This window comes from Tachysurus vachellii, chromosome 2, assembly GCF_030014155.1.
Source record: "Tachysurus vachellii isolate PV-2020 chromosome 2, HZAU_Pvac_v1, whole genome shotgun sequence".
In the NCBI taxonomy this organism is placed as follows: Eukaryota; Metazoa; Chordata; class Actinopteri; order Siluriformes; family Bagridae; genus Tachysurus; species Tachysurus vachellii.
This window is the reverse complement of record NC_083461.1, coordinates 20615550-20641752: the sequence shown is the minus strand read 5'-3', so window position 1 is coordinate 20641752 and position 26203 is coordinate 20615550. Positions and strand designations below refer to the sequence as shown.

Below are 26203 nucleotides of genomic sequence, written 5' to 3'. Positions count from 1 at the left end.
ATGATAAAGTTGTGCAGTCTCTTTCTAATTGATTTATGCATTTTGATGTCAATGGTAGCAAGAGCTGGCTGTAGGTCCGATGATGTTTTTGGAGACTTCATTAAGCATCTGCTAAATAACTGCTCTTCCGGTGAATATGTAAAAATGATTACCGGACAGTGGAATGTCTGATTACAAATTCTTTAAGTACAAGTAAATGTGAAGGTGTCCTTACTTTTACCTCACAAGAAATTGGATTTATTTTTTTTAAATTACATTTTACAGATCATTAAAAAAAAAAAATACACTTTTCTTTGGTTTTATTTGTTTAATTATAAATCACTTGAATCTTCCAATATTGTTAAAACGAAGATAACTGAATACATTTAACAAGCTTTTCCACATGACTAACACCTATGGAACCAAATACTTTGACAGAATAAATGTAGAATTTTTTTTCGCATTTTAAATATTCAAAAGTCATGAAAAGACGTCAATTGTTTAATTTGGCATTCAACACACATTAAATTAAAATTAAACTTATGTTAATAGGAGCAATTGACCCCTCATGGTGTAAGAATATAATTTTTGAATGATTTCTAGAAAAACAAGCAACATTTTTAAATTAACCCTGTAAAATAAGAGCATATTTATAGAATATTCACAATTGGTACAAACAAACAAACAAACAAACAAACAAATAAGTAACTAACTAAATAAATAAATAAAATGTTGAAAAATATTCACTGTTAATGTAGATCAAGAATCGGAAACAGAGGTCATAGCTAAAGTTTATTTATCTTTTTTAAAAAATTAGTAGAAAAAGATATAGAAAATATTTACAAGTCAAACAAATAGATTCGACATTTCCACATCAGAATTTCTTTTGAGAAGTTTAAAGAGTGAACATTAAAGGCTAATGAAGGAATTAAAACTGAATTCAAGTTTTAAAATATATACAACATTGGCTTCATTCTAGCACCATGACGGTAAGGTAAACAGGCTAAAAGTCATCCTCTGAATCGGAGTCCAGCATGTATCTGACTGGTTTTGTGTTGCGTGCCGTTTTGCTTCTCGGTGCCACGGCAGAAGAAGTCAATTCCAGGGAAAAGCTGTCGTCATCGCCTTGCTTACTTTTCTAAACACATCAAAAAGATATTTGGTTCAGCTGTTTCAGTTGTTCTCAAGTGTGCACTGAAGAGATCCGTGATTATTTACTTACTTTATAATAACAGTGTTAAAAATCACAATGCAGGATTATACTGTGCTCCTACTAACCTTTATCCCCTCCTTTTAAAGAGCATAAAATTTAAAAAAAAAAAAAAAAAAAAAAAAAAAAAAAAAGCCACAACACACGGTTAATTTTAAAAGATATTGCAAATAGTCTTAAAAGTTCCATCACTTATCCATACTACCCCTGCTATACAACCTCTTGAACCTGTGTGTTTGTGTGATGTTCAGCAATAAAAATCCATTTGACTTTAATAAATAACCAAAATTTGCCCTAAAGACAGAAGTTTGAAAATCTGATGCACACACAAAATAAAATAAAAAAAATCAATACCTTTCCTGCAGCTTTGCTTTTGAGGCGGGCCATGAGGTTTCCTTCATCTGAGTCGCTGTCTGAATCGTCGCTGCTCGTGAGCACTTTCCTTTTACGCACGGCTGCCTTTTTGGCTGCTGGTGCAGGGGCAGCAGTGTCAGATTCACTGGATGTGGCCTGTTTTTTGGCCGTGCTCTTTTTAGCGGTGGAAGGTTTGGACAGCACGTCGAGGATCGATGGCTGCTTGACATCTACAGAACACAAGAAATTACAGATCTGCTGAATTCTAGTGGGTCAAGCAAATCACAGGTTCATCCTAACATGCTCACTCAGATACTTTTGTTTCCATAGTAACAGCCCATTCGCAGGGCTGCACAATGAGTGATATGGTGAAGTTTTCTTAAAACCGTTTATTAAACACTGTTAGAAAGTGCTGATTCTTGAGAGGCTCCATAAATCAGAGGAAACAATTTAAATATGTTCAAGATAGACGCGTCTACAGTAAAACTTACCAGTCACAGTTGCTTTCTTTTTGGGAACCGTGGTCGTCTTCTTCGCCGCTGGTTTCTTTGCAATGCCATCAGCTGCTTTCTTCACCGCTTTCTCTTTAGGCTTGGGTGGAGGTTTAGAAGCACTGCTTTCAGCTGTATGCATGCACATGTAGATATTAGTGATAAAACAGCAATTATGACTAATATGCAATATTCAACTCGTCAGGCTTCTTACAGGTGAGCGTGCTCTTCACGTCTTTGTCCAAATTGTCTTTCTTTGTTTGTGTCACCGTTTTTTTCCTGTAAGAGAGATTTAGGGGTATCATAAGAAGAAATGGCTGCAGAAATGACATGTAAAAGTGAGTAAAGCAGCAAAGACCTTTAACGTTACTGGAGGGTTTAATGTTGAAGCTGTAGGAATAAGCAAGGTTTCTTCCCCTTTATTATTACATGTTAATGCACAACTCACGGAGGTGGGGCGGGTGAGTCCTGCTCACTCTCAGATAGAGCACTAGGTTCTGGGACAAACAAATCCTCGGCATCAAGTTCCTGAGCCTTCTTTTTGCCCAAACTCTCCCAGTTTCCAGCTTCATCCTCACTCTCAGATAAAGAGTACTTAACATCAGCTGAAATGCACAAATTCAGATATATTTAACAAGAAACAACACACACTCGGTTACTGGAGTTTAATGTTTTAGAATGTAAAGTCTGTGCCGTTATTTGTTCAGGCAAGCACACTTAACTGCACTTATGTTTTAGTAGCTAGAAATACATAAAAACTAACATTACTCAGAAGCAGTAAAGTGGCAACTTCTCAGTTTTCAGAAAACATCACCGTATGAGCAATGAGACATCTTTAATCATGTGTCTACTGTGCAAGTCCCTGTGAAGGAGCTTTTACTACAGTATAATTAACATTAAATCACCTTCTGACCAATTGGGGGCATCACTTTGGACCATAACAGGGTGTTAAACTGCATTTACCGTTAGCTTTTCTGACCCGCTGCTGTTTGGGAGCCACAGCATCACGTGCACTTGTGGGCATGTCTAAATCATCTTCCTCGCTCTCCTCCTCAGACGACAACAGATGATTCTTGACTGGTTTAAACTTCAATGTAGTCTGCTTCCCTGACTTAGAACCTAAAAAGGAATGAACACACATCAGATACTCTGAAGCTGCAGGTTAATAAGACCAGTGCATTACATCATTCCAAATGAACAGACTTTAATAAAGGTAATAGATTTCATTTTATAAAGTACCTTTCTCTTTGGGTCCCTTCTTGACTTTTTTGGTCAGACGAGCGGCGAGTCCCATCTCCGGAGAATCTCCTGCTTCAGCCTCCTCATCACCAAATTCCATCTTAATCACCACACTGCCATCTTTCTCAGACTGCCAAAACACGGGTTTAGATAAACACAGGAAAGCAAAAAGCAGAAAAGCGCCGTAGTATAAACACTGCCATCACACACACCTTGAGTTTGCCCTTCTTGGCGCCCCCCTTTTTGAGAGCCTGGTCCTTCATAGCACTGGTGATGCGTGGAATGACACGGCGGCCCTGTGGGGTGGGCATGGTCTCATTCTTCATCTTCACCACCTTGGATCTGCCTCCTTTGACCTTGACCTGGGTGACTGAGCTCTGGGCAGCTCGCTCAGCCTGCTCCACACGCTGCAGCGAAAGAAGAAATTTCTTACACCAGTTTCAAAAATTGCAATTGTTCCTGCTGTGGTATAAGAAAGGAATAACACTTAGGAGTAAATAATCAGACACTAAATATTTTTATGTAGCAGAAGTATTTTATTCCTTATTTATCGTGTTGCCTTCGCAAGCCATTTAGTGTAAGATTTACATTTTCATCTGTATGCTTTCCATTAGGTCTCTAAGAGAGTTCAGGCTTACTTCCAGCTCCTCTGTAAATGCAGCGAGATCCTCCTTCCACAGATCTGAAGGAGACTTCCTCTTCAGTATACTCAGCTCATTCATCTATTACCAAAATATATAAATAAATAAATATAAAAAAACAACATGATCTAGTTTAGCCATGATTATGGCTCATGTGTTTAATTGTTCATGTCTTAACCTTTTCATCTCTTTGCTTGCACAGTTCATCTTTCTTCTCTTTAGTGAGGAACCACATGGGCATGCTCAGAAGATAATTATAGTCAGGTCCTGATGTCTCTTCCTCTTTCTCCTTCTCCTCAGTGTCATCCATTGCCTCTTCTTCCAAAACATCCTGGAAAGAAACACGCAGACATTTACAGCTCACGCATGCAGAACAGAGTAAAAAGCAAGGCTTGTTACATTTCGTATCCTGTTAGAGTACCTTCTCCTGAGATTTTTTCCAGGCCTTAACAGGATCTGAGTCATAGCCCATCTCCTGCAGCATGCGAATTAGCTCCTTCTTGGGCTTGTTCTCTGAAAATCGGTAAATACAATAAAAAAAAAAAAAATCATTAAAAACCACACACACACACACACACACACACAGAGAAAAAGAAGACAGTTTGAATCTCTCACCAATGACGAGTGTTCCCTCGATCTTCTCCAGAATGAAACGTGCCTGGTTGGAGAGCTTGGCGCTTTCGGCTCCCAGCATACCAAGCAGCCAGTCCTTTCTCAGCACATAATACTTTAGACGAAGTTCAAAGAAGTCCTTCATGACGTCCTGCACAGTCTCATACTTCTTCAAACTGCCCACATGGTCAAACAGCACCTGTACATCAAGGTGCAGGAGGTTTAGAACGACAGTTAATGTTGCCACACACTCGTGAACTAATCACATATACAATCAGTGGCTGATGTGCATGGAGTTTACCATGGAGTTGCAGGTGAGTGGGTTCTGGAGTTTGAAGACTTTGTGCAACCCTGCAGCCTCAGTCTCCCGCAGCCTCTCCTCTGTCATTTTGACCACAAAGCGCACGGTGGTGTCCGTGTGGTACTCTTTATAATCTGTGATCAGTGCGGGCACCTTCTCAGAGCCATTCAGCATCACCTCCAGCACGTTCTCCTTGTATGTCTAAAGGGAACACGGCGCACAAGCAACTATTTCATTTTTCCTATTTTATGTGCATACATTGAAAGTAAAGTTAACCATTAACTACTGAAACATTGACACGATGAAAATGACATCCTTGTACAGGTTTCCTTGCACATCTATGTAAAATGAGCTAGTCAAAGGATCCTCAGCATAGTTGCATGGAATCTGTGGTGCTGTAACATGAGTTACGGCAACTTTATATAGAGAGGGTTACAAAGTATTGGTGAAAGGTAGAGAAAGAAAATCAAGTAAAACAAATGGGTAGTGGACAATAAAATAGCTCACGACTACTGACCTGAGTCCAGGTTTTCACAGGCAACTCTGAGATCTCTATGGTGGTGGAGTCAATAATGGCCACCTCACCGCTGTTCATGTACTGGTTAGTTGTCAGCTCCTCAATGGTACCTTTAAAGCCCTTATAACTAGGCAACTGTATAAGAGAACATCATCTTCAGGAAAAATAAATAAATATATACACATTTCCTTTCATTATTTTATGTAATTCAGAGACCAATCTAAGCTAAGTTACACACTCTGGCTGTTAGCCTCCTACAGAGTAAATTTGGTGGAATTGTTTTTCCTGTCTAACAGATAACACTCATTGTTTGGTGTAACTGACCATGGGCAGAGGCTCCTGGCCACCAAGCATGCGGTGGACGTTGTTGACAATTTCACGCACATCATAGTTAGGAATTCGACTGGCCCAACCCGTACCAATGCCATCAGAGCCATTGACCAGTACAAGTGGGATGATGGGAACATAAAACTCTGGCTCAACACGCATGTTGTCATCATAGTTGTACTTCAGAAGGTTGTCATCCACAGCAGGGAAAAGGAGCCGAGCCAAAGGACTAGAAAGAGAGAGAAGTAGAACATTTAACACACAAAACTTCAAAATAAAATACTCTATTCAGCTGTTTGAGTCATGCTCAGTCCTCAATGAAATTTTAGTGAACTATTTTAAAATGCATAATTTGGTTCAATAACTTTTCTACACAACAGCAGATATATAGAATAGATGCAGCTTTAATACAACCATGAACTGAGTCTGTGTGTCCACACGCATGCACGCACGCACACACACACACACACTCTTGTACCTAAGCATGGTGAAGATGTATCTGGGGCTGGCAGAGTCTTTGCCACCGTGAAGGCGTGTACCAAACTGCCCCAGAGGTTGCAGCAGGTTCAGATTGTTGCTGCCCACAAAGTTCTGTGCCAGGCCAACGATGGTCATCATAAGTGAAATCTAAACAAAAATTTTATAAAACTCTATAGTTAGTAAAGTTACAGAACAGTTACAGTCCAGAACACAGAAGAAAAACTAAATGTTTACCTCTCCATGGTGATAAGCAGACATCTCTGCTACAGAACCAGCAAGCTGGGCCACCTTCACCTCACGCTTATCGTTTCGTTTCAGGCAGCAGAACAGTACCTTCCTCTGTCCTGGCTTCAGACCTGACACCCAAATTAATTAGTCGAATGATTATTTTGAAAGGAAAAGGAGGGAAATAAATAAATAAAATGACTAATGTACACAAAAAGAGTAGTGTACGTAAATGACAAGTTCATGTGAACAGTGTATAGGCTTGTCCAAAGAGAGCCATGAGTAACCTCTGCCAAAAAAAACTCCACAAGCCTGCCTAGACTGACAGGATTAGCACATGTTCTCATAGTGAATCTATGGCCTTTTGCATCCATGTGTACTTCTGTAAAATATAGACATCTCACCATCCACCAGACATGGGATAGAACGCTCATTGTCCGAGTTGGAGAAAAGCACCAGCTCCTTGTTGACAAAGTCATGGTAGGAGAGCGATGTAGTCGTCTTTCCATACAGATACTCCTGCTCTCACAAAAACACACCAGAATTAGCATTTTACACAATTAAATCAGATATTTCAATCTAATTATTGCCATTCTAACCTCAGGCAGGTTATGCTCCCGGCGCTGTCGCCTGTTGATCATAAAGCTGGTGAGCCACTCCTTTCTCTCTTCCACTTTCTTCTTACTAAAGGCCTAGGAGCAGAGAATAAATTGCACTGAAGTAAATACTTTATAAACTGCAGTCATTTCTGCAAAACATTTCTGTAAAAAAATAAATAAAAATAATGAGGGCAGTGATTACAAGGGTGATCGCCTCGTCATCGGCCGCTCCAGAGTATTTAAACGGGATGCGATGTCTCGCCATGTCCGAGAAATACTCTTTTGCCTCCTGGGCTGTGCTGGTACCCAAACCTTGAGGTGAAACAACAATTACACGCCAGGTCAGAACAAAACAATTTAAAGGCTTAAACAAAACATTTTGATAGCCACAATCCCATATGATAAAATGTAGAACCTGTGCTGGTTTTTTTATAGGAAGAGAAGTAAATAAAAAAGAATTAACAGTAAATTCAGAACCATCACCGTGACTTAATCGTGACCTTATTACCTCAACATGTGCCATGCAGAACTTATTTGGGAAAAAGACTAGCTGCTTACGTATAGCGTCGGACTACCACAGGTTTTTAGGGACAAACCTTTGTAGTACTTGATCCTCCATGATTTCAGACTGCTCTGCTTCTCTTTCCACTCTGTGAACTCTGGGATGCTATAAAAGGAGTGTGTCTGCTTCTTATTCGATGCCTGCAGAGAGAGCAAATAAAGGCCCATATGGGTGGTGATGAGACATCTAACGGTTTGGATATATATTGTATATTTGCATGCTTATAGACAATTAAAGCTGCACATATTGATGCTCACACAATTTTTGACTAGCATACAAAACAATGCAGATTGGAGAACTGTAGCTGTAATAAGACGGTCCTGTGCTTATGCCATGACCTTTATTTCACTATATGTTCATACCGAACATCCTTTTACACTTTTAGTAATGTATAACCGTATGAACATAAGATTTCTTAAGCTTGTGAATATTAGAACACACACCTTAATTATGGGTGTGATGAACTCCTCAAGGAAGTTGTGGTGCAGCAGCGAGGGCCAGTTGTGGTGGATGAAGTTGATGAGCAGCCCTTTGATATGGGAGCCATCCTGATCCTGAAGCAGGTGGATAAACCACACGTTAATATAAAAATCAGAACATTACACTCAGCCAGTAAGCAGATTAAGGCTCATGGCTGACCTGATCTGTCATGATCATGAGCTTGCCATAGCGCAGAGACTTGAGAGACTCAGGATCACTGTAGTTCTTCCTGTACTGCAGACCCAGGATCTTAATGATGCTATTGATCTCAGCGTTCTCCATGATCTTAAACACACAATGACTTTTTTAAACCGAATGCATAAGTACAATCATTTTCATATGTCATGACAGTTTATTTTGTGTGTAGAGGTTTCAGCTGGCACAACCAAGTATCTGACTATTCACACCTGTTTGTGTGAGGCTTCCCGCACATTGAGCATTTTTCCACGCAAGGGGAAAACGCCGTAGCGATCTCGACCCACCACGCCAAGTCCAGACACGGCCAGGGTCTTGGCCGAGTCTCCCTCGGTAAGGATCAGAGTACAGCCAGCGGAGTTCTTACCACCTAAACATACGTGCAGCACAAAAGTTTAAATTCAAGCCAAACTTTACACACAAAAAAAACCACAGATACAGTCCTGTGCTACAAAGCAGACTAGGCTAAAACCTTATACAAGCTAATGTAAGCTATTTTGCAAGGAAGTGTTTTTAATACATTAATACTAATATAGTTCTAGGATGACTTGTGTACCAGCATCGTTGGCATCGTCCAGTTTTGGTACGCCCTTGATCTTGGAGTGTTTAACAGCTGAGCACTTCTTGTTGAGCTGAGTCTGAGCCTTAAACTTCACCCAGTTCATCACGCTGTCCACGATGCCACAGCTGTTTGCCTGTGAACAGAGAAAACACAAAGCAGTGCTTACTAAAACTCATGTCTTTAATTGAAACTCGGCTCTAGTAATGTCAAATCCTTTTGATTTAGGTGTGTGTGTGTGTTAGAGAGAAAAAGACCTGTTTGATGAACTTCTCACTGAGCGTACAGGTGGAGCCAAAGCTCTTCTGCTGCAGCGTCATGTTCTCTTTGGTCTGAGAATCAAAGCTGGGGTTCTCAATCAGGCAGTTTACAAATAGCCACATATGGTTCTTCACCTGAAAGACACACACATAATCGCTCAGTGTTTCAGGAACAAGGGAATCAGCATGAGTTAATCTGGCAGATAATTCAGAACAGCATGCGTCCTGGGTTACCTGGAAGGGCTTGACTACTACACCACCTTTGTTCTTCTTCTTCACCACTTCAATCATCTTGGACACAATCTGGTCAGCAACATAGTCTGAGTGTCTGCCACCCTAAAGCACACAAGCACAGACTTTAAACAATTCTAATCTAGAGAGCAAGCCAGGCTAGTTTTCTTGCTGAAATTAACCAACGCCTTTTGCTAAAGAGCAACAGGACTTAAAGCAGCTTGGAGCTAACATCTATGAAAGGCAGTAATGAAGTTACACATTGCATGAGCACCTTGGTGGTGGCGATGCTGTTGACAAAGCTGACTTGCTGGAAGCCTTTCTCGCTCATTGTGAGACAGACCTCCCAACGCGGGTTGACTATCTCATGGACTACAGTAAGAGGAGAACCCATCTCATCTGTTCGGTCCTTCACATACAGGTCTACATAGCTGCGAAACCCACTCACCTGAAAAACACAATTAAAACAGAACCTTAATGTTAAGTTTCATGAATCTGTTTGAGGCATTTCAGACTGCACAACAGCAGATCAGGAGCACTTACAGGCACTTTGGTTCCATTGAGAACCACCTTGACACCTTTGGTGGCACCAGCAATGTCATACGCACGCCTCGTCAGCAGTGCCACCGTGTCACGGTCCAGAGACTCCATCTTGAATTTGGCCAAATCAGGCTGGAAGGAGATGCATGTGAAGTCTTCACCACTGAACGGCTTGATTTTGGCCTCACCTGCACGACTCATGTTGTTGTACCACGTCTGCAGTGTAGAACATTTCAAATAATTTATTCTTATACCAAGTCTTCATAGTTTAAATTCATTCAAATGTGTTGAGATCTCTACCATTTCAAGCAGCATCATTAAGGAAAACTTGTGTTTATTAATATTAAATTTTATACCACACACGTTCATTATATCCAGACCATAATGATATTCACCATTTTGTTTACATCATGTTGGAATTTTACTAAGTAAGGAATAAAAAAAAAAAACTTTCATGCTGTAATTGTAAAGTAACTTTTGAGAAAATATTTTCCTATAACAGCATTTTTTAAAGTGCTTTAAATTCTATCATTCGAACACCCGAGCTTTCAGACCTGTTTAAAACACTGCTTGGACTCCCTGCATGCCGTCTCCACGGTGAACTTTGTGCTGAAGATGTTGCACAGCTTGGCACCATATCCATTACGACCACCTAGTGGAGAAAAAAGGGGAAAAATAAATAAAAGTGCCATCCATAAGAATTAAGCACATCTCACCGCTCCAGGGCATGACTCAAAGATCGGTGTCGTACCCGTGACCTTCTTCTGGTCGTCGTCGTAGTTGCTGGAGGTGAGCAGCTGGCCGAAGATGAGTGCCGGCACATACACTTTCTCTACCTTGTGCTCCACCACAGGAATGCCCTTTCCATTGTTCCAGATGCTGATGCTGGTGTTCTCTCTGGTGTGGACCAAAAACCGATCATAAAATGGTACAACAATTTTTAATTTTATTTTAACAATTTTGACTCCCAACCCCAATATATTAATTTCTAAAAGTCTACAGAGGATTACAGCACTCACGGGTCAATGGTGATCTTGATACAGTTCATGCTGCTGTCTCTCTGCTTGTTATCTGCAGCATTGACTGTAAATTAAATAAAATGGAGTGAAAAAACAAACCAAACAAACCTTTTACATACTATTACAATAAAGTGATGCATAATTATCTTCCCACTAAGACTGACCATCACAATATTCTAACTTTCTGGAGTATAACATGCCTTGTAGTTTTCATTTTTTTTTTAATGAAACAAGCAATTCAAGGATCGTTACAACAGCCACCAAACTAATCATTACAAAACAAACAGTAAACAAAGCAAACATAACTAACATGTAATGATGGAGTAGAAACTTGAAAACAGAACACATTGAATTCAATATAGAGAGACTAGTGTTACGTGATACAGGACAGCACGAAGTACACTGTACTTTTTTGACAATTTTTTTAGTAAAGAACTCAGCTGCTGAGGAATCCGAAGTACGCAGTAATTGAGGTTCGCACAGACGTACCCAGGATCTCATCAAAGATCTTGTATAGTCCAGGGACAAACGTGATGTCCCTGCAGTTCATCCCTATCGCTTCATCAAACACCCACATTTGCTGAGAAATGACAAGAGAATAGAAGACGTGTGTTTAGTTACACAGATGTACAAAATATTTCCACAGCCCTGGTCATGTATAGAGATCCTCCTGGAGGCAGGTGGGCATGTATGCGGGTGGGACACTTATGACTGTGTACGAATACAGACCTGTGTGACGGGTTCCACAGAACCGATGTAGGTGTCTGGCCGGAGCAAGATATGTTCCAGCTGTGTCTTCTTCTGGTATATGCGCTCCACAGAGAGCCGTTTATCATCCTTTTTTGGCTTGCTCAGGGCCTTGTTCTCAAACAAAGTCTGAGGAGAAGATTGAAAGAAGATACATAAGTCGATTGCTGTGGTACAAGAAAAACAGCACCACAAGGACCATCACTTTTATTCCTTCCATCTCAGGCAAAGAATGTGTGGTGATGATTTTAGCCACATGTTCAGCACTTAGAATAGTATTTAAATTCAAATCTAAATTACAATGAACACTTCCCTTTCCATTAGTTTTGGTTTTTTAGTGATCCAAAGGGCTAGCTTTAAGATATTAGTGAAACTATTATGTTTATAAAGTTTAATGACTTGTAAAGAGAACAGAACCGATAGTTTATATTAATGGCGGCTCCGATTACTATTTTCCACACGAACTGACAAAGGAAGATCATTGCATAACATTTTTATTTGAACTCAAACTTTAGTGATGATGCAAAGTCGACTTCACTCAATTTTGTGCCATTCGATGAGACAGGATTTTGTGTTTTATGCTTAACTTAGGCTAATCAGCGCGCGCGCACACACAAACACACACACGCGCGCGCACACACACACAAACCTTTAAAAACCAACATGACACTCAAAAATGACAACTAATTACATATAAACTGTAATTAACGTGTTTTTATTTAATCTTTTTACCTTCAGTGGTCCTTCCATTGTAGCCATTATAACCACCTCAGGCGGAAATGTTTGCCTTTCAACGCAAATAATTCCTCAATTAGGTAATTTAGGTTAGGGTTAAATCACCAAATCAGAACCTGCAAGCTTCCTGATACTAAATTACACCGAATGAGACTTGTACTGGACCTATCTAATCGGGTTTTGCCCTCGCTTTCTACCCCTACTGCTAACCGCACCAGCGCGAGCGACAGTTATTTTCAAATTTCAAACCAGAGCAGCGCTTCCTCCCGCCACGACGGATTAACCAATCAGAGTGGAGAGGAGGCGGGCCCACGAGACATGAATAGTTTTTAATTTAAAAAAGTTTCTTCTTTTTTTATTTGTTTTTTATGTAAAATAATAAAAACGTAATCTGCTCAGCACATCAATAAGAGTCGACTCTTTCTGCACCCAAACGGATCACTAAACATCTGTCTTAAAGGTGCAATAATATATATTCTACGAATAATCATGAAATAACTGTTGAACATGATTCAAAACAATGACTCAAATCATTGCACTGGCAAAAGTGTATGAAGTCAGTGACAAAATCCAAAATTGTTTATAGCCTTTGGTAAAGTTTATATGCTTCATCATTGTTTAGTTAAAGTTAGGGTTATAATATGTAATATATGAATATAATAAAATATTATACCATATACATATGGTAAAAGTTTTGCATCAGCAAACGTTTTTATTTATATCAATGTGTGTTTTGTATCAGCATTTAATTATTAATAATGAATTTAATCATTTATGGCATTTTGCAGATGTCCTTATCCAGAGTGACATACTTTTATTTTATTTTTTACACAACTGAGGGTTAAGGGCCTTGCTCAGGGGCCCAGCAGTGGCAGCTTGGTGGACCTCAGATTCAAACTCACAACCTTCCTATCGGTAGGCCAACACCTTAACCACTAGGCTTTCCACATCCCACACCTCTCACCATACACTACATTCAACATTCTGAGATGCTTTTTTGCTCACCGCGGCTGTAAAGAGTGGGTACTTCGAGTTACTGTAGATTTTTTTTTCACTATTCTGAAAATCCCAGGAGATCGGTTTCTAAATTCCTCTAACCAGACTGATAAGTTACTGATAAGTAATCCCAACTTCCAAAGCATTCTGTTCCATCACTGAGTCACTGAGATCACATTCATGCTAAATGTGGCTCTTGACCTGAATCTGCATGATTTTATGCAAGACTGGCTGATCTAATAGCTGCAAGAACAAACAGGCTGGTGGTCCTGTTATAGTGATTGTAAATTGTTTTTATTATAAAGTTTATTATATGATTAAATTAAAATAAGTGCATTTGAAACCCATTTCCTTCCATTAAGAAGCAGAGTATGTTTATGAATGAGTCAAACTGTTTTGGTCTTTGAGTCAGTGCTTTTACTAAGATCCTGTGATTCCCTCAGTAAAATTTCATAAACATGCAGTATTCAGAATTATGTACCACTTGCTGGGTTTGTAAATAGATTATTTAAAAAATAAAACTTGCAAGGAGCTGTTTGTGAGCCAAAAGAATCAACTCTCAATAATAAGCCGAGCCAAGTGCAAAAAAAAGAGCTGATATTCCCATCAGTGAACCAGTCTTTTAGTGGGAATAGAGGATGGACTGATTCATGGACATATATTACGTTACCCCTCCTCCATTCTCTCTCTCTCTCTCTCTCTCTCTCTCTCTCTCTCTCTCTCTCTCTCTCTCCCCCTCTCTCTCTCGCGCTCTCTCTCTCTCTCTCTCGCTCTTTCTCGCTCTCTCTCTCCACCACATCATCTCATCACAGCCTTTGGGTGTGAACAGAGCAGTTGTCCTGTACCCAGATGCTCCTCAGGTCTCGGAGAGTGTGCTTTTCTGTATGCGTGTGTAAGTGTGTATATGTGTATAGGTGTGTGTCTGTGAAAGAGAGAGAGAAAGAGAGAGAAATTTAAGAATTAGCTTGAGATCTAAACGGCATATCAGGCATATTAGCAACTCTCTGGGACAGCGCTTCTAACCAGAGGTGGGTTCCCTCACTTCCTCCATTCCTCTCTCTCTCTCTCTCTCTCTCTCTCTCTCTCTCTCTCTCTCTCTCTCTCTCTCTCTTTCTTCCATTTGCTTCAATGAAAAATGTATGAATTTATGGTGCCTTCTGTTCAGTTAAAGGGAATTACACAGCTGCTCTTAACTATGTCTCTATGAAGGTATTTGGAAAATCTAAGCACAATCTAAATCTAAGAAAACAGCAACTCTTGATTTACTAAGTTGTGCACCAAAATAGTGTTTTTTGACTTTTATTAATTGTTGTTTTGGATTGTATAATTGTTTCAGAGCCATCAAAAATAACGGTTTTCGTTTCAGACATTTAATGTCATTTTTGCTTCATTCTGTCTTGGCCATTTTGTCATTTTTGAGTTTTTATATGACTCAACTGTCATATAAATGTTGTTAAATATTGCTAATATTCATTTGTGTCTGTGCTGTGATGTCGTTTATGATTATTGTTATCTCAGTGTGGGTTATAGAGTTAACACACGATGGAATAAGATTCAACAACCCAAAAATTTACCAAAAAGTGGGTGGTTTGATGAAGTAGAAACTCTATTCCCACCCTGAAAGTGACTATATTCCTATAACAGCATAATTCTTCCTTTACCACCAAAGAAATTTAACAACAGTTGCAGGTTTTTAAATTATGAAAGAATGACACATCATCATTTTTGTCCATTTCTTAGTTACATGCAACATTTGGAATATCCTTGTTCCTGTACTCACTTACGCTATAGCAGCTATAAACAGGTCGTTACCTCACGAGAGTCTCGTTGACCTTAAAAGTCCTACATGAAAGAGCTGCTACTATAGTAATATGAGCCGTTACTATTCTCTTACTATCAAAACGTTCTGTCTGAGAACTTCTGTTATAGAAAATGATCATGTTTAGAAATGCCTTATCAAATGCATGTCATATGCTATACATCTTTTATTTATTTATTTATTTTTTTGCTCAGTGAGAGCAGGAACAGATCTGCTGACCAATGCAGAAGTCAATTTTATCTTCAGCCATCTCCGTATTGATTTGTTTGCTATAGCATTTTCCCGGCCTGTCAGCTACTTAGCAGGGATGCTGTATAGATGTGTGTGTATATGTTAATGTGTGTGTGTGGGGGTTTATGGCCATTAGCTTCGTATCAGAGGTGCACTGATGCATTATGGGGTCTTATTATAATACAAATTGAGCCGAGTCCCTTGACAGAGAAACAATGAGTGTAATATCATTTTAAAAATGTGTTGAAATGTGTGTGTTCTGAATTTCATGAATTTTTATCCCCCACAGAGTTCTTGCTTATTGAGCGTGCTCTTGGCTATGGGTGGAGGGGCAGCTGTCGTTGCTGAGAACCCACTTTTTTAGGTTAGCTGAACATTATCTAAGCTTTATGCTTCAAACTATTTGCATTGGCTTGCACCTAATGCACATACATAATCATCTGTAAAAAAGAAACAAAAAACTTCAGTATTTTTGGAACCTGTTGTTCCAAAAACCCTATTGTTGGAATTCTGAAAGATATTAACTACCTAATTTTTAACCACTTTGGTCATTAAATGAGGTGACTTAACTCCATGAGATAATCTGAGATACATCTGCAATACCATGATATCATCTGCGATATAATTAGCTTTAATATATAGATACTATGAGTGCATGATATCATCTGAGATATGGTAACCTTTAAATAAAGATACTATGTGACCTTGAGATAAATAATCTTGAGATACCGTGGGCTTTTAGTTAAGATACTTAGAGACCACGTGATGATCTGAGACACACTGACCTTGAAATGAACATACACTGGGAATATGAAGAGCTTCAAATGAAGATCCTCTGAGATAATCTGAGATACATTGGGATTCTAATTAAGATACTACTTCTATTAAATAAAAACTGCAGTGAATGAGGGCTTTTTGATGGTTAATACTTGTTGATCAGCTGATGGATTTAGTATAAGGAAAGGGATTGAGTTATAAACAGGGTTTAGGGGGAAGTGTGGTTAAAGAGACCATGAGACTTGTTAAGAATTTAGGATTTGCTGCTTATTCAGTCTGCAATATATTTTCCTTTGCAGCATTTAATGTTTACACTCATGATTATCTTATATACAGTATGTGGAAGACACCAGATGGCACAAAGACTTACTCTCCTGTTCTCTTCACCCAGCCAAAATGTGTGTGCATGAATGTCTGTGTGTGTTTGTGTATGCCAACCTCTCTTGATCTGACCAACTGGTCAGCACTGTGTGTGTGTGTTTGAGAGAACAGATAAGGTGGACAGAAGGACATGATATTGGTTCTGTTAATAAAATGTAAATAGGTTCTAAAAAGCTCTCATAAACTTTAATGCTCTCGTAAGTTCTCATAAACATATCATTAGTGTATGAATTAATAATGAATAATGAATCAGTCGACTCAGTAAAAAATTGGTCATCTTCTTGGTATGAATAAGATTCAGCAAGAAAAAAATGTTTAGGATCAACTTCATTCATTCATTCATTTTCTACCGCCTATCTCAGGCGTCATCGGGCATCAAGGCAGGATACACCCTGGACGGAGTGCCAACCCATCGCAGGCCACACACACACACCCACTCCCATTCACTCACGCAATCACACACTACGGACAATTTTCCAGAGATGCCAATCAACCTACCATGCATGTCTTTGGACCGGGGGAGGAAACCGGAGTACCCGGAGGAAACCCCTGAGGCACGGGGAGAACATGCAAACTCCACACACACAAGGCGGAGGCGGGAATCGAACCCCCAACGCTGGAGGTGTGAGGCGAACGTGCTAACCACTAAGCCACCGTGCCCCCCTAGGATCAACTTATCATTTCATTTAAATATAGAATTTTATTAAAATTGTATGTTTACTGGCCTCTGAAGTGAAGTGCCACGCCAAACAGCCAATCCAAGCTTGGCATTTAAAAATAAATAAATAAATAAAAGAAAATTATATATTTAGATGATGCTAATCAATGTAATGTTGACTATAATCAATTTGAAGCTGATCTAAAAATTGTAAATTTATTTGTCGATTTTTTTTATAGTTTTATTTTTAAGTATACATTTCTAAAAATATTTCAACAAAAATGCAAATGTATTTTCATGGTGTAAAATGTGTAAAATGCCATCTGATTTCTCTATATATATTTTGGTCTGTAGATAAGGCCATCATGTCGTCCACCCCGCTGGCTGAGACAGAAGAAGATGTGTTTGGTGAGTGACCTCCTCGCTCTTTTCTCTTCCCCTTCCCCCTCCTCCATTAGAGCATCATCCCAGCCTTTAATTTCCACACAGTGCATCACGACTCGTGAGTGGATGATCAAACCCAGAGCACTGACACCACCATGAAACAGGATCCCATACTGTACACGTGTTCTCTTCCTGTGCACTCCTCCTCCTCCATATAGAACCTTCATATAGCTCTTTTGCTTTGACAGTTTAAATCAACGCTGATGTTCTACACCTTCTGCTTGTTGAGCCTCTGTAGCTTTGGCTAATTTTCTGAATGGATTTTGTTACAAGATTTTGTACAGTGAGTGTTGCTGACCTCTTCTTTGTTGTAAGCATTTACACTACACGTGCACAAACTACACTACACTGCACAACACTACACTGTAATTACACAACGTACACTTTGCTACACACACAACATCACACTACATTGCATTGCACTAAACTACACTATATTACACTACGCTGCACTACACTTCACAACACTACACTGTGCAACGCTACACTACAATAACACAATGTACACTTCATTACACAATGTACATCCCACTACACAACACTACACAACAATACTCTGCCCTGCACAACTCAACACTACACTGCACAACATTACATACCAATTACACAATGTACTGTACACTACACAACAGTACACTGCACAAAACTACACATCGCTACACTGTACTAGACTGCACAATGCTACACTACAATTACACAATGTACACTTCACTACACTACATAGATTACACTACACAACACTATATTGCACTGCACTACACTACACAACACTACACCACAATACACAGCAATACATTTCATAGCACTACACTACACAATGCTACACTGCACAACACTACACTACAATTACACAATGTACACTTCACTACACAACGTAGATCACACTACATTTCATAGCACTACACTACACAATGCTACACTGCACAACACTACACTACAATTACACAATGTACACTTCACTACACAACGTAGATCACACTACACAACACTACACAACAATACATTGCATTGCACAACACTACACTACACAACACTACAATTACACAATGTACACTTCACTAAACAAAATAGATCACTCTACACAACACTACACAACTCAAAACTAAACTAAACAACACTATATTGCATTGCACTACACTACACAACACTACACAACACTACAATTACACAATGTACACTTCACTAAACAAAATAGATCACTCTACACAACACTACACAACTCAAAACTAAACTAAACAACACTATATTGCATTGCACTACACTACACAATACTACACAACACTACACTACACAACATAGATCACACTACACAACAATACATTGCATTGCACTACACTGCACAACACTACACTACAATTACACAATGTACACTTCACTACACAACATAGATCACTCTACACAACACTACACAACTCAAAACTAAACTAAACAACACTATATTGCATTGCACTACACTACACAACACTGCACTACACTACAATTACTCAATGTACACTCCACTACACAACCTAGATCACGCTACACAACACTACATGACAATTACACAACGTACACTACACTACACAACACTATATTGCATTGCACTTCACTACACTACACTACACTACACTACACTTCACTTAAAAGCTTTATCCAAGACTGAGCTCTTCATTTGCATTGAGTTTGACAGCAAGCAGCTTCTACATATTGATTATATTTCATTGTGTCTGTTTGTAACATTTTTATTACACACACACACACACACACACATAACTGTTGTCAAATTAGATTATAATCAGTCGTTCACAAATTGAATCACACCTGCTTACAAAATTATTTGATTTTTTTTTTACAGTGATCCAATTAGTAAGAGACATTTTCAGCAGCTTAGACCTACTGAATATTCAGAGTTTACAGAATTTAACTACATTTTAGCTCAAAAGCCACAATAAAGATCAGAAACCAGAATAAAAAATTTGCGTTTAGAAAAGGCGGCATTGTTTTTTCAGCCTTTGTGTGGAAAACAAGTATTTCACGTGTATTTATATTTCTGGTGTACAGACATTAATCCCTTTTTCCTCTTTCTCTATCTATAAAATATATATCCAACCAAACCTGTACGTTATAGACACACTGGCTACTCTCATATTTCAGTTAATATTTTTTAAACTTTCCCAATTTGGCACAAGAACAATATGTATCTGGTGTAACATATTAAACCAAACAATGTCTACACGCCATATTATCTCAAGCGTCTGAGAAATGGTCAAATGTGTTATTACTTTCTTCACTGCAAACAAACGTTTTTTTTTTCTGTAAAATGACAATTTTGGTGTTTAAGCCATTTGAACTGCACTGTCTGAAAGATAATTTTGTCCCTGGCCTTGATCCCAACCTTAGATCTTGTGAATTACTCTCACTTAAATTCTGTAATTAAAGCTCAAACAGTACATTGGATATTTCCCTATTAGGCATGATTAAGACTTATAAGCAGATGGCTTACTCGGTTTATGGAGCTTATGGTTGCTGGAGGCTGAAAAATAATAAGGCTCGAATTATCCAGGAACAGCTCTGATGCTTTATGAGTTTGGCTAGAGGGCAGATGAAGTGTCTTCACATTCCTCAGACATTAAAGTACCACAATTTCTTCATTTGGTGTGCGTGTGTGTGTGTGTGTGTGTGCGTGCGTGTGTGTGTGTGCGTGTGTGTGTGATATCGTTACATCATTCACTTTGGTAATCTGTGGCTTCTGACAGTTTAATAGAGCTCCAGCCCTGCTTTACGACATCACTGTGTTTTACGGCTGCTAAAGCATGCATGCCTTTGTGTGTGTGTGTGCACATGTGAGAGAGAGAGAGAATCAGCCCTGCTCTCTGATGCCTATTCAGGTTATGTATCTCCAGTAATGATTCTCATCTTTGTTTTTTTTTGTAAGATTTGACAGATGCAGTGCCTGAGACCGAGCGACTGGACAGCAGCCTACAAAAAGCTAAAGCTCAGCTGTCTATAAAAACCAGGAGGCACCGTCCTTCCAGGTCACGTCTCCGGGACAGTCTCAGCTCCACAGAGGGAGATGACAGCCTTGATGGAAAGGTGTGTGTGTATATCGGTTTGTAATTTTACTAATAATGAACATAAAGTCGTTTGTTAAAGTGTGACTAACAAAGGTTGTGTGTATTCACATGCACCAGAGCTACAGTGGCTTGTTGTCTGGCTCCTGCTCACCTCTCCATGTGTCCCTACACTGCCCCTCCCCCTTATCTGACCTCCATACTTCCTACTCTCCTGCAATGAAGGACAGAGCCTTTACCTATGAGGTAGGTGAGAGTGAAAAGAAAAAACAAAGACGAAGGAGTGCATGCTTACTGGATCCCTCGTCTCCAACCAACCTGTTCAAAGGAGACTATTTCCTGCAGCACCAGAAGGAGCACAGCCCTATGCACCACAGGGATCATCTCTTGCAGGGCCAGGAGGACAATCTCCAAATGGGTGAAGGGGATCATCTAAAGCTGCATATCAAAGATAACTCTCACCTACAGCACAGGGATCATCCCCAACTACACCTGGAGGACGGCACTGACCTGCACCAGGGTGACCAGCTATTACTCCACCTGGAGGACCACACACACCTGCTCCAGAGGGACCACACCCATCTCCAAGACGCTGACCATATCCGACTGCAACAAGAGGAGCACATTGACCTTCACAAGAGGGAGCATAATCAGAAGGATCTCATCCATCTGCAAAAAGGGGGCCATCTCCAGAAGAACCAAACCCATCTTCAAAGGGGGGACTGCCTCCAGAAGGCCCACACCCACCTGCAAAAGGGGGACCATCTACAAAAGGACCAAACTCATCTGCACAAGAGGGACCATATCCAGAAAGAACAAACCCATGAGCATGAGAAAGACCAAGTCCAGCTACATGAGAGGAATCATTCTCCCCTGCACCAGAGGGAATACTCTCAGAGTGAAGGTAGAAGGTTAATTTCCCGGGTCTAAAGCTCCCAGTACAGTTTTTACCATCATAACACACTTCAAAGTGCACATCTTATAAAGCACATGAGTGACCGGTGGAACACAATGGACTGAAGGTAGAGTGCTTATTGATTTGTGGATAGAAACACATTTATACCTTTGGCATTAAGAATACATGACATCTCCCATTCAGAGGAGAAGCAGCTGGTCTTGTAAAACTCAGGTTGAAGACGTGATTTCTTGATTACACTTCTAATCAGATGCAACAGTTTTTTAGCCCAAACCTGCCTGCATATGCTTCTGAAAACAGTCTTATAGTCTGACTCAGTCATACAAATGGGTCAGCCAACAATTATTAACTGATAATTTAATAGAACAGCCAATAGAATGGCAGAAATAAAGGGGATGTGGGCAACTGAACACCGGTAAAACTATGTTCCATTTTGCTTGAAATGTTTACTAGGCTTCTGCCCAAAGGTATTTTAGTATATGCTGCTGGACATATAGAGTTGGCACAGAGTCTGTATATGGAAATGGACATTTAGGGGCATAGCTTGAAGTCCATATGTCAGCGCACATCTAATTTACCACAATACTCTGTGATTATTGAAGGGAATACCAACTCTTCTCTCTTTTGGTTCAGTTCATCTGTAAGTTTTGTCAAAGTTTCAACAATTTACCTTGTGATTGTTCTTTGCCTAGCTATAGCTGAAAAACAGATCCATAACACTGAGTAACCTTGGACTATTGTTGCCTACATGACAGGGTCTTATTATGTGTGTTCAGATGACGCTCATGATGTTGGTTCAGATGAGCCGAGCAGCCCAACAGTCCTGCTGGACAAGAAGACCAGGAGGCGTTTCCTCGATCTCGGGTCAGTACACAATGTATAGTTTTTATCACATGGATGTTTTGAATTCTGTCAAAAGAATGACTGCTTATAGGTGGTGTAATACAAGAGATAACGTTTTTGTGGATGTTGTCTAACTGTAAACAAAAAATTGAGTACATACACTACTATTCTACAGTTAATGAAAGAATTGACAAAGTTCTGCTTGATGAGAAGAATTAAACACTTAGTCCACTGTAGTGTTCCTAATCTGCAGGCCAACCGTTGTGTTTTGCACAGGGTGACTTTGCGTCGCACATATGGAAAGGTCAGGAAGGAACGAGCCAGCAGACATGCCGCAGAAAACCAGTACGTAATCTATGTGCTACAAAATGTCTGTGAATCCGTACATGTATATTTCCATGGATTTATTCTGATCACATACTTGGTTGGTTGTAGGGAGCCGGACAGAGCAGAAAACCGTTCCTTGCGTTCCTCTGCTCCCCCGTTCATGCCTTTCTCATGGCTGACGGAGAGAATAAGGGGCTCTGGTTCTCCAAAGAACTCCAGCCAATCCCCAGCCAAGTCTCTATCAGAGGTTACCATTGAACTAATAATGATTTTTCTTTTTATATTGACTTAGATTATTATTTTGGAGTAGTTTTGACTCTTGTGAACATGTTTCACTGCAGATAGGGAGCCAAAGGTCTTTAGGCAGTCTTTTGCAATTGTGTTTTATTATTATTATTACTGGTGATGTTTTTGTTGAAGGTTAAATTCATGTTCCTTGTTTGTTGGAAAATTAAACTTAACTACACATCAATATTTTCAACATTTTACAGTTGAACACAATAGTTACCAACCCAATCCAATATCTCTTGTAATAATGTATTTCTCTTTTCCCATCAATTACACTTCAGCGTTGTACCGTGTTGAATTTAATTAGGTTATTTGCACCAGGTACCGCAGGAGCCAAGCAATGTGGACGGAGCTAAAACTAACTAGAGGGCTTAAAGTGGCGACATTGTTGTTTAAAAAAGTAATGAAATATTTTAATATGTTAATAATAATAATTATAACAACAATAACACAAATCCTAGTGAAAACTTCCATCACCTTAAACGGAAGCAGCGATCTGAGGGGTCCAAGCACCTTTCACAAAACCTAGTGGACAGTTCTTGCCAGTTTGCCTCAATATAATAAACAGCAATGATGAGTTTTTGCTATGATGTGATCTATGACTCAGAACATAGACTGTAGTCATTAATTACTGTTTACCACTAATTAACTATTAACTACTCACTGTTTCCCTTTTCCTTTTGGAAGGATGAGGAGTTGAAAAACGACAGCAGGTCCACTAGAAACGAGTCATCGCAGCCGTATCAAAGCCTTTCTGATCACTCTGATGAGGTGTGTTCAATTTCCATCAGTGTATTTTCTATCTAGAAAACTTTTAAGGCAAGTGCGTGATCGATGGCATGTTTTTCAGGGATGTGATGAGCATGACGAACCCCTCAATGTCAAAAAGAAGACCATCCTTCCATTCTCATCAGGTGGAAGAGACAGGACAGAAAAACAGAACGGCGTCCAAAGGGAAAAGAGGGAGGACGGAAATGATGGAGACAGCCAAAAATTACTGACCTCTCAAACTCAGTGCAAGCATTTTGATTTATGAATGAATTCTTCCAATAGATTTAGTCTTTTTCAGCTGTACATAATGTAGGACCTCTTATTATTGTAACTTATTCAGACATAAAATGAATAAAAGTTTTTGAAAATTTACAAATCAAAATGAACGGGTCATCAAATTGTTGGAGTCCTAAAATGTTTAGAAAGCAGAACAAAATCTCAAGGTATCCCTGTATCATTAAGTAATATATGAGAGTTTATCATTTAAAGGTAGGGTCTCCGATTTTGAGTTTGGGTTAGGGGCGTGTTTGTTTTGGTGATTTCAAATGTCAACATTGGCTTTCAAACATCGGAGACCATACAAATTCACAACTTGTTTAACACAAACAATGACATTTTGCCTGCCGTTAGAGAAAGTTTTCCAGATAATCAGCATCAGTTTTTCATGAGTGTCTGTAACTTAGCCAACAGTTTTACAGCCTGTTCAATGACAACACCTGCTCAGAACAAGTAGTCCAGGCCAGTGGTTCTAACTGGGGGCCCTGAGATGGTGCCAGGGGCCCCCAGTTTTATGACATTTTATAAAATAATGAATTTTTCATACATTCTGTGTAATTAAATCCAAAAAATATGGCTACTAACCAACAGCACTACACTGTATAATTTAATATGTTTTGTTTAATTCAAATATTACATTTTGGAATGTTTTATGCCAAAATCTTTTTTTTTTTTTTTTTTTTTTTTTTGGGTATTATATGCAAGTTGGGTATATATGTGAAATCTGGGCACTACCATTTCCCAAGACCTGAAATGGGAGTGCAACATAAACTCCATCATCAAAAAGGCCCAGCAGAGGATGTACTTTCTACGTCAATTAAGGAAGTACGGTCTGTCACAGGAGCTGTTGAAGCTGTTCTACACTGCAGTCATTGAACACATCCATCACCATCTGGTTTTTAGCAGCAACAAAACAGGACAGGAACAGACTGCAACGCACAGTTAAAACAGCAGAAAAAATAACTGGTGCCCCCCCTGCCCAGTCCTCAGGACTTGTACCATACAAGAACCAGAAACCAGGCAGGAAAAATCACTACTGACCCTTCGCACCCTGGACACATCCTCTTTCAGCTCCTCCCTTCTGGCAGAAGCTACAGAGCCTTGTTTACCAAAACTGCCAGACACAGGAACAGTTTCTTTCCCCAGTCAATCACCCTGATTAACAACTCACCATAATTATTTTCCCTGTTTCATATCTATAAGTACTGCATTATCAGAACTGTCAGTCATCACATCATCCATATAGGTTATACACATTACTGCCTCTGCATATTGTATTATAAAGAATAATATAAAGATTAATAGAATACAAAATTCAAGATTAATATTAGATATATTTAAATGAGCAAGTCTGAGGTGACTCAGCAGTGGCTAGGAAAAACTCCCTTGAATGGAAGGAAGAAACCTTGAGAGGAACCAGACTCATAGGGGAACCTCATCCTCATATCCTCATATATTGTATCTCGTCGTCTGTATTGTCTTATATAGTCTGTATTGTCTTGTATTGTATATTATAGTGTTATTTATGTCTGTACTTTTGAGAGTCACAAACAGCTGGAACCAAATTCCTTGTGTGTGTCAACACACTTGGCCAATAAACCTGATTCTGATTCTGATTCTAAAACAGGGAACTCACTGACACTTGATTGTCATCCCACTGATTGAAAACAGATGGACTCTAATTTGACCTTCAAAATAAATACTAATCTTATAGGTTCACATACTTTTGCCACAGATATAATATTTGAACATTTTCATGAATAAAATATTAGCAAGTATAATATATTTGTCTGATTCGGCTGCTTTCAGGACTTCTTTTAATATCTGATGAATTTTTGGATCACATGTCAGCATAAATATAGAAATTTCTAAAGGGTTTACAAAGTTTCAAGCAGCACTGTATGTGTGTGTGTTTACCTTAAAGTCTGTTGCTGCCTCATCAATGGGGCAGAATTTGATGAACCTTGCTGACATCTCTCCTTGTAAGAAAGTCTCACACAGGTTCTTTATCGCCAAGTTTAAGGGAGGATCCCACATGTATGAATTTCTTCTGCAATCAAAACATTCTCTTGCTTGTTTGACCTCCCAGCACTTTTCCAGACACAATCCTTCTCCGTAAAATT

General features: G+C 39.3%; 2 protein-coding genes across 4 annotated transcripts; one reads left to right on the top strand and one right to left on the bottom strand.

Annotated features, from left to right (window-relative positions):
* Positions 1-747: 747 nt before the first annotated feature.
* Positions 748-26142, bottom strand: top2a (DNA topoisomerase II alpha). Of its 2 annotated transcripts, none has more exons than XM_060863322.1 (35): positions 25998-26142; positions 11551-11697; positions 11311-11401; positions 10822-10885; positions 10554-10699; positions 10357-10454; positions 9806-10018; positions 9537-9710; positions 9266-9367; positions 9029-9166; positions 8769-8907; positions 8425-8582; positions 8177-8302; positions 7981-8091; positions 7572-7677; positions 7178-7287; positions 6976-7068; positions 6781-6895; positions 6386-6507; positions 6150-6298; positions 5669-5900; positions 5345-5479; positions 4828-5028; positions 4530-4725; positions 4336-4427; positions 4093-4245; positions 3912-3995; positions 3486-3680; positions 3274-3403; positions 2998-3153; positions 2483-2639; positions 2249-2313; positions 2035-2166; positions 1544-1773; positions 748-1117 (listed from the first exon to the last, which is right to left on the bottom strand). In XM_060863322.1, the coding sequence occupies exons 1-35, from the start codon at positions 26115-26117 to the stop codon at positions 983-985; spliced, it is 4815 nt and encodes a 1604-aa protein (XP_060719305.1). In that variant the 5' UTR covers positions 26118-26142; the 3' UTR covers positions 748-982. The 2 variants fall into 2 exon arrangements, with proteins under 2 accessions (XP_060719305.1, XP_060719313.1); XM_060863330.1 differs by lacking the exon at positions 25998-26142 and adding an exon at positions 12301-12517.
* On the top strand, positions 14209-24114 carry samd14 (sterile alpha motif domain containing 14). 2 transcript variants are annotated; one of them, XM_060863394.1, is made up of 9 exons: positions 14209-14327; positions 17520-17573; positions 20524-20681; positions 20780-21563; positions 22352-22439; positions 22695-22763; positions 22854-22992; positions 23721-23804; positions 23884-24114. In XM_060863394.1, the coding sequence occupies exons 2-9, from the start codon at positions 17531-17533 to the stop codon at positions 24067-24069; spliced, it is 1551 nt and encodes a 516-aa protein (XP_060719377.1). In that variant the 5' UTR covers positions 14209-14327; positions 17520-17530; the 3' UTR covers positions 24070-24114. The 2 variants fall into 2 exon arrangements, with proteins under 2 accessions (XP_060719377.1, XP_060719387.1); XM_060863404.1 differs by lacking the exon at positions 14209-14327 and having other exon boundaries at positions 17464-17573.
* Positions 26143-26203: the final 61 nt, after the last annotated feature.